Source organism: Poromitra crassiceps, assembly GCF_964638095.1.
Source record: "Poromitra crassiceps genome assembly, chromosome: 5".
Classification (NCBI taxonomy): Eukaryota; Metazoa; Chordata; class Actinopteri; order Beryciformes; family Melamphaidae; genus Poromitra; species Poromitra crassiceps.
The window spans coordinates 47,970,283-47,981,912 of NC_139642.1; the positions used below are offsets into that span (position 1 = coordinate 47,970,283).

Genomic DNA, 11,630 nt, shown 5'->3' on the forward strand with positions numbered 1-11,630 from the left:
ACTGAGGTATATCTGTCGTCTTTCTACAGGTGGAGTGTGAGTGTGTGAGAAAGGGAGAGATGGAGGGGAAGAAAGGAAGAGACTGAGGCAACAAGCAAGGGAGAGAGAGAGAGAGAGAGAGAGAAAGAGAGAGAGAGACAGAAAGCACAGTGATAAGAACAAAAGAAGAAAGGATGGTATAAAGGTGGAGGTGGAGGGTGTTGTATACAGTCTGAAGCAGGGATTTACTCGATCATGGCACATAATTTGCGGTAACTGATTTCCATATAAAAGGCAAAGACAAAAATTTCACACAATTAATGGCCTTGTATAAAACAAGCACTTGTATCACAGCGTATCAATTACATTTTAACATAAAGCAATACAGATGACGAGTCCTTGCTTGAGGTCCACTAACTTGATACAGACAACCATCAAATTGCATTCAGAAGAAATGCACGCACTTTGGCACTTTGAAATAGCTCAAGCAAGGAGTCAGTCCACAGTTAAAAAGGTAAACGTTCTTTAGACAACATTAATTATGATAAGATCATGTCATTTGGCTCGTGCTTCAGTGTGTAAATAAGAGGAAAGGAAAGTGACGTGGGTAATACCGTACTTGATGCGATTATTAAACCAAGATCAAACTGAGAAATGATATTGACAAATTTTCTTCTCATTTGTATTCTCATGCATACACAAACAGTATGTATGTCCTGTATGTCTGGTGTCGCTCGATTGTCAGCTTCATGATTTATGAACATGTTAAAGGCAAAAACTAGATTTTGGTTCATACTGTTTTGGACATGAACAGCAGTTGCCTGTCAACTACAATTAGGATTCAACATGAAATATTCATCAGTGTTGTATACTGTAATATGTAGAGATGGTTATACTGATTGGTTTATTCAGCAAAATAAATTATGATTTTCTTAAATACTATATATAAAAATAATAATTAACATAATATAATTCTGCCAATTACTGTGTACTATTCATCAGAGTACAGAGTATGCTATAGTGTACCAGTGTGCAGAGGAAGGTTGAAAATAACATTTATGAGAGGCACACACATACAGTAGAGTGGTTCAGCCCAGTTCATTTTGTTTGTGTTGTGTGTGCGTGTGCGTGTGTGTGTGTGTGTTTGTGTGTTGGGGGGGGGGGGGGGGGTACTGTACGCATTTGTATGCCGATAGGCTTGTGCACATTTGTCTGCTTCTCTCTTGCCAACTGCTTCTATTTTGACTGAAACACACGCTCATACACACAAATGCACACACGCACGCACGCACGCGCACACACACACACACACACACACACACACACACACACAGAGACGCATTGCGCGCACACACACACACATAAGTAAAACAAGATGGATGGAAAGAAACATAAAAACATACATATTTGCAGCTCGTGACCAGGTGTGATTGGATCCAGTGAGAAGCAGTATACAGTATACTCAGGCTGATTGAATGAACTACAGTACAGTATCAGTGAGTCGGAGAGACAAAACTCTGTCCGTCCATGAGGGTACCGTCCACCGCTGTCTTCTGAGGACGTGCGTACTGCAGGGTCAGTCTACCAGCGCTGGTCCATCCAGTAGAGAGCGAAGGGGAGCCTCCGCCTCCCTGGCCTACACGAGTGCTCCGACAGTCAGGCGGAAACCCCAGCCTCCACAACCCCCTTCCCAGAGGCCTGAGGATCACCACACACGGCAGATGTTGTTGGGGACCATGTAGCTGTTCTTCTTGCAGCTGAATGCTTTGGCAAACTCGGGGAAATTCTGAAGGGAGCCCAGTACCCTGCACCACACACACAGAGAGATGACTGTTACATTCTGAAGGAGCCTAGTACCCTGCACTACACACACAGAGAGATGACTGTTACATTCTGAAGGGAGCCCAGTACCCTGCACTACACACACAGAGAGATGACTGTTACATTCTGAAGGAGCCCAGTACCCTGCACTACACACACAGAGAGATGACTGTTACATTCTGAAGGAGCTGCACCACACACACACACACACACACACACACACACACACACACACACACACACACACACACACACACACACACACACACACACACACACACACACACACACACACACACACACACACACACACACACACAGTTGACTATGTTAAGTTCTGAAGGAGCCCAGTACCCTGCACCACACACACAGAGATGACTGTTAAATTCTGAAGGGAGCCCAGTACCCTGCACTACACACACACACACACACACACACACACACACACACACACACACACACACACACACACACACACACACACACACACACACACACACACACACACACACACACACACACACACACAGAGATGACTTTGTTAAATTCTGAAGGAGCCCAGTAACCTGCACCCCACACACACACACACACACACACACACACACACACACACACACACACACACACACACACACACACACACACACACACACACACACACACACACACACACACACACACACACACACAGAGATGACTTTGTTACATTCTGAAGGAGCCCAGTACCCTGCACCACACACACACACACAGAGAGATTAGGTTGTTCGTTAAAGCCCTCACATGCCCTCATGAGGGTACTGTACGTAGGCATGTTAGCTGAAACATGTCAGTGGTGAACCAATACAATAAAGGATTTATTAATTTTTCCCGTTTTTTGAGAATAAGCACTTCTTTTACGTAACATTTTGCAAGTTCCTGCACTAGAATCCATCATCAATTTCCATGAACCTAACCTCCTGGTTTCCATGAGCACCTTCTTCGACAGGAGCAACTTAATTATTTATGGACAGTGCAGTGCTCTTTATATAATCTCTTCTATAGGAAATCCATGGTTTGAACCTACCTGAACTTCCCGGGACTGTGTACGTCTACTTTGATGGAGTTTGCAGCTTGCTCTGGTCGGTGTGTTCCACACCACACCTGGAAAAGACAGAGATCAACAAGATGTAGCCTAGTGCACTTTCATCTAATGCTGCATATTTTCAATTAATCCATTCAACCACCAATCCACTACCTGGGCGAAGTTTAGGAAGAAGAGTTGATCATGGGAAAGGTCAATGCCAGGCAGTGGGGGCTCCTCTCCATGTTTGCTCACATAGTTCTTGTAGGCCTGCAGTAACAACACAAGACGAGAGTTGTCATCATAGCTCAAGATTATCAAAAATGATCAAAAATGACAGAAAAGACAGTTACAGTACACACTGATTATCACTGCTTGTCACAATCTTTCTGTTGGTGCTGTAAACTTTACAGAAGCAAGTTTGTGCTGCATACTTTACGCTGGGGCACAAACTTTTTTGTTGCTCTTGCTCTCTCTCGTTCCTCAACAAAAGCAAATGCCTTTCCCTCCCTACTGTCCTTAAAACAGGGAGGACAAAGACAACGAGGGTGTATTGTTTAATAATTTACATCATGCTAAATATTTTAGGATCGTATTTTTTGCGGGGCTATGTCTTTTCAACATTAGTGGAAAATTGACATTTATCAACCCATATCCTTCATTGTTGGGTAAGTACAATTATTGGGCCAGTCAGTGGTCTGGCAAGATGACACAACTGTTACAGTAATGTTACTGATAGCACATGAGAATTAGTCACCACAGACCCTTCCTTATCTGTAGGGCAGGGCTCTTTAGTAATCATTAAATATGAGTTTCATTCTTTTCTGTGACGATCTTTACCTGATATGCTTGCCGTATCCCTCCATTGTCGGCAATGTTCTCTCCCAGCGTGTTGTTCCCATTTAACTACAAAGGGGAATCAGAGAGACGACAGACAGAGACAGATAGATTGACAGGAGAGCCTGTATGAGAACTAATCATACATGATTCCAGGAAAAACACTAGAGGGCACTAGAGTGCATACTTCCGCCAATCTTTCGTGTTGGCGTTACGTGAATCCGTTTGGAAGTTTAGGCACCTTTTTGTGATTGGCTATGCCCCCTTTTGGCCAGTGGGCGTGGAACCTTAATCAGTTCATCCTTGGCCCATGACCAACCTTTATACAAAGTTCTGTGGTGACGTTATGTGAATCCGTTTGGAAGTTGCGTGCCTTTTTGTGATTGGCCACGCACATTGCTGCGCCCCCTTTTGGCCAGTGAGTGGCCATGGAAAGCTAATCAGTTCTAAGTTGGCCCGTGACCTGCTGTTTTACAAAGTTTTGAGCAAATCCGTTCATAACTTTTTGAGATATTCTGCCGACAACAGATGAACAAACAAACAAACAAACAAACAAACAAACAAACAAACAAACAAACAAACAAACAGACAAACGGGGTGAAAACATGTCTTACTCTTTGGGCTACAGTGACTCCTTTGGCCAGTGGATAAAAGAGCAATATTGTTCAAAGCAATAGGGCAGAGAAAGAGAGACAAAGGCAGGAGAGGATTTGATATGTCAACATAAAGTATGAAGAAACCTGAAACATAGATGAGGCAGCAGAGCTGGAGGAAATAAGGAGGGCGAAGAAACAAAACAAAATGCCAAATTACAGATCGGGGATAGTAGTTGAGAAATATAGCAGGTGAAAACTGTTATTGTGAAGCTTATTTGAAGAGGAGGAAAGGAGACGAAAGTAGAAAGGGAGAGGCAGGGAGAAAGACCAGGACCTACATGAAGTCCATTGGCCAAGTCCCAGGAGAAGTTGGCATACTGATCCACCATGCACTTTGACAGCTCCAGGAACCTGTGAGTGGATTCTGCTGTCCACCAGTCCTTCAGGTCACCATCCTTATCATAGTTACGACCTAGTAAACAGGGCAAACACATTATAGGCTATTTTAAATTATTTTATCATTTAGCAATAGTTACACTACTCTGCTAAAGTAAAACATACGGTACACACATCTGGTTATCTGACCTAAGCCTTTCAAGTAGTGTAGCTGTTGTCAATTGTGTGTTTCCATTCCATTTATGTCTTTTCCATTTTATATGTGTCTGGATGCTTTGCAGTATTGGATCTCAGTCCAACACAAAAAGGACCTACATCGCTCAGATTAAAGGGAAAAGCTTCACAATACAGTAGAAATGAGTGCTGTATGATCTGAAGTGGCATCTGTATCACAGGAGGAAATGGTGCTTCAACACACTTTTATTAACAGTGTTACAGAAGGAAATTGATTTCTATCAAAGCAGAACACCCTCAGGCAAAACTGCCTGTGGGAAGAGCAGAGAGCGCACTGAGTAAAAACCTACCATTGTCATCAAAGCCGTGTGTGATCTCATGACCGATTACCATGCCGATCCCGCCGTAGTTGAGAGACTTGGACTGGCCTTTGCTGAAGAAGGGAGGCTGAAGGATTCCTGCTGGGAACACTGACACCAGGAGAAGACTTTGGTTAAAGACCCCCCTAAAGTCATGTTTCAAAATGTATATAAAATACTCTACTTTGAATAATAATTTGTGTCTGATGGTTATTCACACACACAAAAAGGTTAAATTATCTTGTTAAAATCCTTAAAATGACTTCTGCTCCATGTGCCTCATTACAAATTCCAGAGCAACGAATCAGGGTTATCTAGAACATAACTAGCCAATCACAGCATACACGCAAGCAAGCGCGTCGATTTGCATAGGGTTGGTTGTGACATGTCACGACCAACATTTCAGGGTGTCCAATTGTCCCTACCAACTTTTAAGCAACCTTATTTGCATTATCTTTGGAGTGCAGTTATATAGGTCATTTAGATTGTCTTCCCATATTTTGCAAGGATAGAATTGACCCGACCATTATTGAGTGAAATTAGTTTGCATTATGTTCAAAGTTACATTTATCCCTGTTTTTCACCACTGAATGTGCCAGTCCAATGGGCTATGGGCGTGGTCTCACTGGGCTGGCTGCGGTGAGATCAGCTCAGCACTCCAGCCCCCAGCCCAGACGAGGAAATGACAAGAGCGAAGCGAAGTTTTGTGTGGGACCACTTCCAGTTAAAAGACGACATTGCTCATTGCAAGAACTGTGATGCCGTTTATAAGTACAACACGGCTAAAGGGCTCATTATACTCGAGCAAGCTCCGTGGGGTGGAGCTCCGCGAGTCTCCGCGAGTCACCGTGCGGACCTCGCGCTGGGGCAGATGCTTTTATACTCAGAAGTGATCAGCATGTTATTGTACAATTGTAATAGTGAGAACAGCCCGTGAAAAGTCGCAATTAAACGCTATTATGTACAGTACTGAGTGCGATTTCACTCTCAAACGACCGTACATCAGCACATGAATTAATCACCAAACTTGTTTTTACTGAAAGCCGTTTCACTTCTCAGCCCTGATAGCCTACTCTGTGCTGCTTTTAATCTCTCTCAATCGATTCATGCTCTCACCATGAGAGAGCTGAGCAGGTGGTGACATGAAAGTTATTGAGAAAAGGAGAAGATACTGAATAATTACATCACAACAGTATAATCCTAATGTTGATTTAAAATGAGATATTCCTCTAAATATGGCTAAAAAAGGTTAAAAAAAAACCTCAAAACACCGCCTCCTCTCATGCCGTCCTCGACCCTACCAACTTTATTAACTGCTGAATACTGGACAGGGATTGGTTATTCGTGATGTCACGAATCATGCTTGTTGAAAATGGCCTTTTCAGTGAGCTCAGAGAAACTTCATCACTTTCAGCAGACGATTGTAAAAACAGCCTTCTAGTGTGAAACTCTGCACAGACATCGTTCTGCACAGTGAAGCTGAAACATCCAACTGAAGGAACAAGGAGAAAAACAGACTTTTTTGACTTTAGGGGGTCTTTAAACCTGATGAGGCTTTGCAAAACTTCAGCTAATACAGGGGCCCAGGAGGGCAGCCATGACTTTAAATGCTTGTATGCATCTCTGTGTGAGCAAGTGAATGTGCAAATTACCTATTTGGTTTTTGCTGGATGAGTAGAAGGCATTGACAATGGCAGCTCCAGTGACCCACCTGGGAGAAAGAGAGGGAGGGAGTGTTCAAGCAGGGAAAGGAGGGGGGGGGGGGGTGTCTATATAGCACAGCACATAATGAATTTGATTGAAGACTTCATAATTAGCCTGTGGTTAAGAATAACCACTCTAATATTAGCATTCCTAGCATTGCTGCTGTGCTGAGTGGAAGGCTGGAGTGTTGTGGGAGTTTGTGTGGGAGAATGTGAATGCACGCTGCTAAATGCAGGAGTGTGTGTCACGCTAGTATCACGAGAAAATAAGTCATCGGCTATGACTTCTCTACTTGTGAGTTTAAATACACATCTGGAATACGCCTGCATCTGGAGCAACAATAAAATACCCTCAAAGGGAAATCTTACTCCTCTTTGTTGACTTTGACTCGGAGTTTCCGCAGGCGTTTCTTCTGCAGATACTCCAGGTTCTGTAGGATGTTTTCAAAGTACTCCTGGGCGCTGTAGCTCAGCTAACACCGACACACAGCCCAGAGAGACAGGAGGATTAGCTGTGATGGAAGCTATCAACAGCAGGTCATATATTCTTTGGGAAAACTCAGAGTCAGAGTTTCACTGATGTGTTTTCATAGAACTGATAATGCAGCTGGAGTGAACCTGCACTGAACCCCGTCAAATTAATTCACTGAAAAATATCCTATGTCTTTTAGACACTCACATCTTTGTACTCATTGTTAAGGTATTGGTCATTCATGATGTTGTCAGAATAGCCGATCCGTTCGCGGATAGCCCGGGCCTGCAGAAAGATGAAAGAGGGGATTTGATACATAAACCTCATGTAACACATATTCACTACAATGGAATACCATACCATACCATACCATACCATGCCATAACATACCATGCCATACCATACCATACGATCCCATGCCATAACATAGCATAGAATACCATACCATGCCATAACATACCATACTGTACTATACCATGCCATACCACACCATACCATACCATGCCATAACATACCACACCACACCATACCATGCCATAACATACCATACTGTACCATACCATGCCATACCATGCCATACCACACCATACCATGCCATACCATAACATACCACACCACACCATACCATACCATGCCATGCCATGCCATGCCGTACCACACCACACCACACCATGCTATATGCCATATGCCAGTCCACAGCACAAGAATTTCACACGTGATACTTGTACCACGGAGTGACAATAAAAATCTTGAATCTTGAATCCATACCATAACATACCATGCCATACCATAACATACAGTACCATACAATTAAATAGACAGTTCATTATAATAGAGATGCAGCCATGTTGAATTGCCTGCTGATCCTTGACATGTCCCTACCAGGGCCCATACAGATCCGTCAGAGATTAAACAAAGATAAAACAGAAACTTAATTTAACAACTTAACTTGACTTAAATTAACTTAACTTAACTTAAACCAACTCCAACCTCATAATAAACCATATAGATGTCCTTAGTTTCTCTAAAGCAATGTCCCTATGGTCTAACAACGTTTAGTTCTTTGGTATGGCAGCCAACTGGGAGTGACAATTCAAGGTGGCTGCCACTGTAAGTGTGACGATGATTAAGTTTGATGAAGACCTTCTCCTCAGCTGCTTTCTTGGTGGCTGCATCCATCCAGGTCAGGTCGTCAAGTTGACTGATGAACACTTCCCGGATGTCAGCAATCATCTCATCCATCTGATGACCATAACACACGCACGCGCACGCACGCACGCATGAAAGCAATGCACACACACACACACACACACACACACACACACACACACACACACACACACACATGCAGAAAGCAGAGAGAGGCAGTCACAAATGTATGTGTAATTCCAACTCAAGCTGTTGTTTCTAAACATGGAAAACGCCAAGCAGAACTGTTGTCAAGTGCAATACAACACAGTAGTTTTCACTGTCCATAGTGTGGGAGTTGGTGTTGTAAGATGAGCAGAGCATCTGATGGAGAGCACACATAGACCGTCCAACAAAGTGATACAAATACATCTCCCTGTGATGCAACAATATGCTGTATCAACCCATGAATTAGGCCTTATCGGTACGTGTCAGTGTAGAAACACTATTGAGACTGGAAACATGATCTTACTACTATAATTGGAGAGCTGTCTGTTTGTTCAGAGTTGCAATTGGCGCACCGTTCCGCCGATCGCCTGTCACAATGGAGTGGATGACATCACAATGGAGTGGATGATGTCCATGCAGATTCGCATATTTGGTCTCTTGCGAATTCGCTATTGTTTTACTCAATCCCAATAAACAAACTTACAGATGAAGAGGTTATCATTTAGCTTTTACTGACTTAATAAATGTGCATGTCTCATGTCATGTTGCCGTGTTGCTAGTGTTGAATTTGTTAGCACTTAGCAGTGATGGTTGAAGTGATCCTGACAATTACACTGACCATAACAAGAAGTGTAAATTGGAACAAGAGGTAATTGACAGACAGACAGACAGACAGACAGACAGACAGACAGACAGACAGACAGACAGACAGACAGACAGAAAGACAGACAGACAGACAGACAGACAGACAGACAGACAGACAGACAGACAGACAGACAGACAGACAGACGCCACCATAATGACATAATGTTACACTGTACCATACCATTGTCTTTTATTGTCCAAACACTAAACAACAGAATTAGATGGAATGACAAAAATGTAACTGAACCAATGTATTCAAAAGACACATTCCAAACTGCTGGCAGAAAAGTGTATATGTAATAGACAGTGGAGCCCACCTCCCGACAACAAGCCTGCTTTGAGACCACAGTGAGCTGACGGAGGCATTCCAGTGTCTCATCACATCAGCAGACCCATGGCTAAAACGGAGCGTATGACCAGCTGTGACATGCTGTGGTTAGCCACAGAGCGGTGTGGCCACTACACTGATTAGGCTTTCCTGAAAATAACCTTTTAGCATGTAGTGTGTGTGTGTGTGTGTGTGTGTGTGTGTGTGTGTGTGTGTGTGTGTGTGTGTGTGTGTGTGTGTGTGTGTGTGTGTGTGTCTGTGTGTCTGTGTGTGTCTGCGTGTGCATGCGTGTGTGCACGGCTGAGTGATTGTGGGTGCGTGTATGAGTGTGCTTGACTGTGAGCATGTGACGTATTTGACAATTTTCCGTAGGTCAAATCCAGGACTTATTTACAAAGACAAACCTACTACTAGTTTGCTTTAGAAGACTGTAAGTTCCCATGATGACCACTATTCCACTGCTGTTCCGGTTTAATTTAATTTAGCTTGAGGCTCCAGCTAATAAACATAACAAAGTCTGTTTTAAATCATTGGTTGCTGTGATGGTCACAGTATTTAGGTAACGTTATTCGTGAGGAGTCAATGGTCAGATACATGTTAGACATGATATAGCTAAAGGCCACGTCATTCAGTAGCATTGGTTCCGGATCAGCCATTGGTTTAGAGTACATGCCAAGCCGAGCCTCCCGTTTTTACTAAGTGGCTAAGCTTTCACGTGGCTGCAGAATGTTTTGGCCTGTGATCAGCTGTGATTGGCTGAGAGCTGCCAATCATCGTTTTGCCCAGTAATTGTACCAGCTATTCCGGAAACATAATTATTTAATTCCTCAGATATTCAAACACAACATTAATAGTTGTATGTATGAAATGCTTCAATCTGTAGCACTATTTGTCTACACTTCTTTCTTCTACTACACTTCTACTTTTCTACTCCTCTACTTTGTAATTTTGTGGCGTTTTCATGTGCCAACATGTGCCAGGTTCTCATTCTCTCATCATCAAATACAGTAGGTAGCCCAATTATTGTTAGCTAGAAATTGCACGCTTTGCGTGTTCATTTCTAGTGTGCTTCGCACGCTCGCAACCTCCCCAATAATGTGTCCCTACCAATGTCAAAGTCACACCACGCCCTTGATCACGTCTCATATTAAAGCTGGGTCTCTATGATCAACTCTAGTTATAATGCATCATGTTTAGACCTCGTGGCTGAAAGAAAACTGGAATGAAAGACGCGTAGTGTGTGGGCCAAACGGAGATAATATCTCTACACACTATGTGTGTGTGTGTGTGTGTGTGTGTGTGTGTGTGTGTGTGTGTGTGAGTGTGTGTGTGTGTGTGTTTGGGAGAAGATAAATGCTTATTCTCACGCATACATACACACACACCCTTTCTCTCTCTCTCTCGCTCTCTCTCTCTCACACACACATGCTAGTGTGGGCTGAGGTCCACGAGCTGACTGAGATTTACGGTGCATGAGACGCTCAGCATCATGGCAGGTGTATGGCAGATTTACAGCGTGGGTGGTGTACTGTAGGTTATGATGACTGGTGGCAAGGAGGATACCTTGTTGAGCTGCACGCAATCAGTGCAAGCAAGAATACTGCACTGCAGTCGCAAAAAAACAGGTGATAAAAATGCATGTGGATTTGCCTGAAACACATATTCTCAGAAGTATAAATAATTGAAGACATGACATCCTCACACTGTTTCAAATCGAAACACACCTGTTTCTACTTGAAACCCAGTTCCCAGGGTCCACAAACATGCAACAGAGAATTTTATGGTATATTAGTCAGGATCCACTCTCTTAATAAATTGATGTAATTTAATTGGTGGAACAATTTTGGTGGAAAGTGTTTTTCTTTTTAGTAATCTAATCAACTATAATCTAACTTAATATAGTA

The 11,630-nt window shown here is 43.1% G+C and overlaps 1 protein-coding gene across 1 annotated transcript in view; it reads right to left on the reverse strand.

Moving 5' to 3' along the window:
- The window catches only part of LOC310777022 (neprilysin-like), a 55,821-nt gene continuing 44,191 nt past the window's right edge, over positions 1–11,630 (reverse strand). Inside the window, exons 14-23 of the mRNA XM_083637268.1 lie at positions 8,541–8,639; positions 7,605–7,682; positions 7,295–7,398; positions 6,875–6,933; positions 5,214–5,333; positions 4,632–4,765; positions 3,701–3,766; positions 3,035–3,130; positions 2,864–2,940; positions 1–1,784 (exon numbers count right to left, since the gene is read on the reverse strand). Coding sequence (XP_083493394.1) covers positions 1,685–1,784; positions 2,864–2,940; positions 3,035–3,130; positions 3,701–3,766; positions 4,632–4,765; positions 5,214–5,333; positions 6,875–6,933; positions 7,295–7,398; positions 7,605–7,682; positions 8,541–8,639 — 933 coding nt within the window. The 3' untranslated portion in view covers positions 1–1,684. The remainder of the gene's footprint in view (positions 1,785–2,863; positions 2,941–3,034; positions 3,131–3,700; positions 3,767–4,631; positions 4,766–5,213; positions 5,334–6,874; positions 6,934–7,294; positions 7,399–7,604; positions 7,683–8,540; positions 8,640–11,630) is intronic.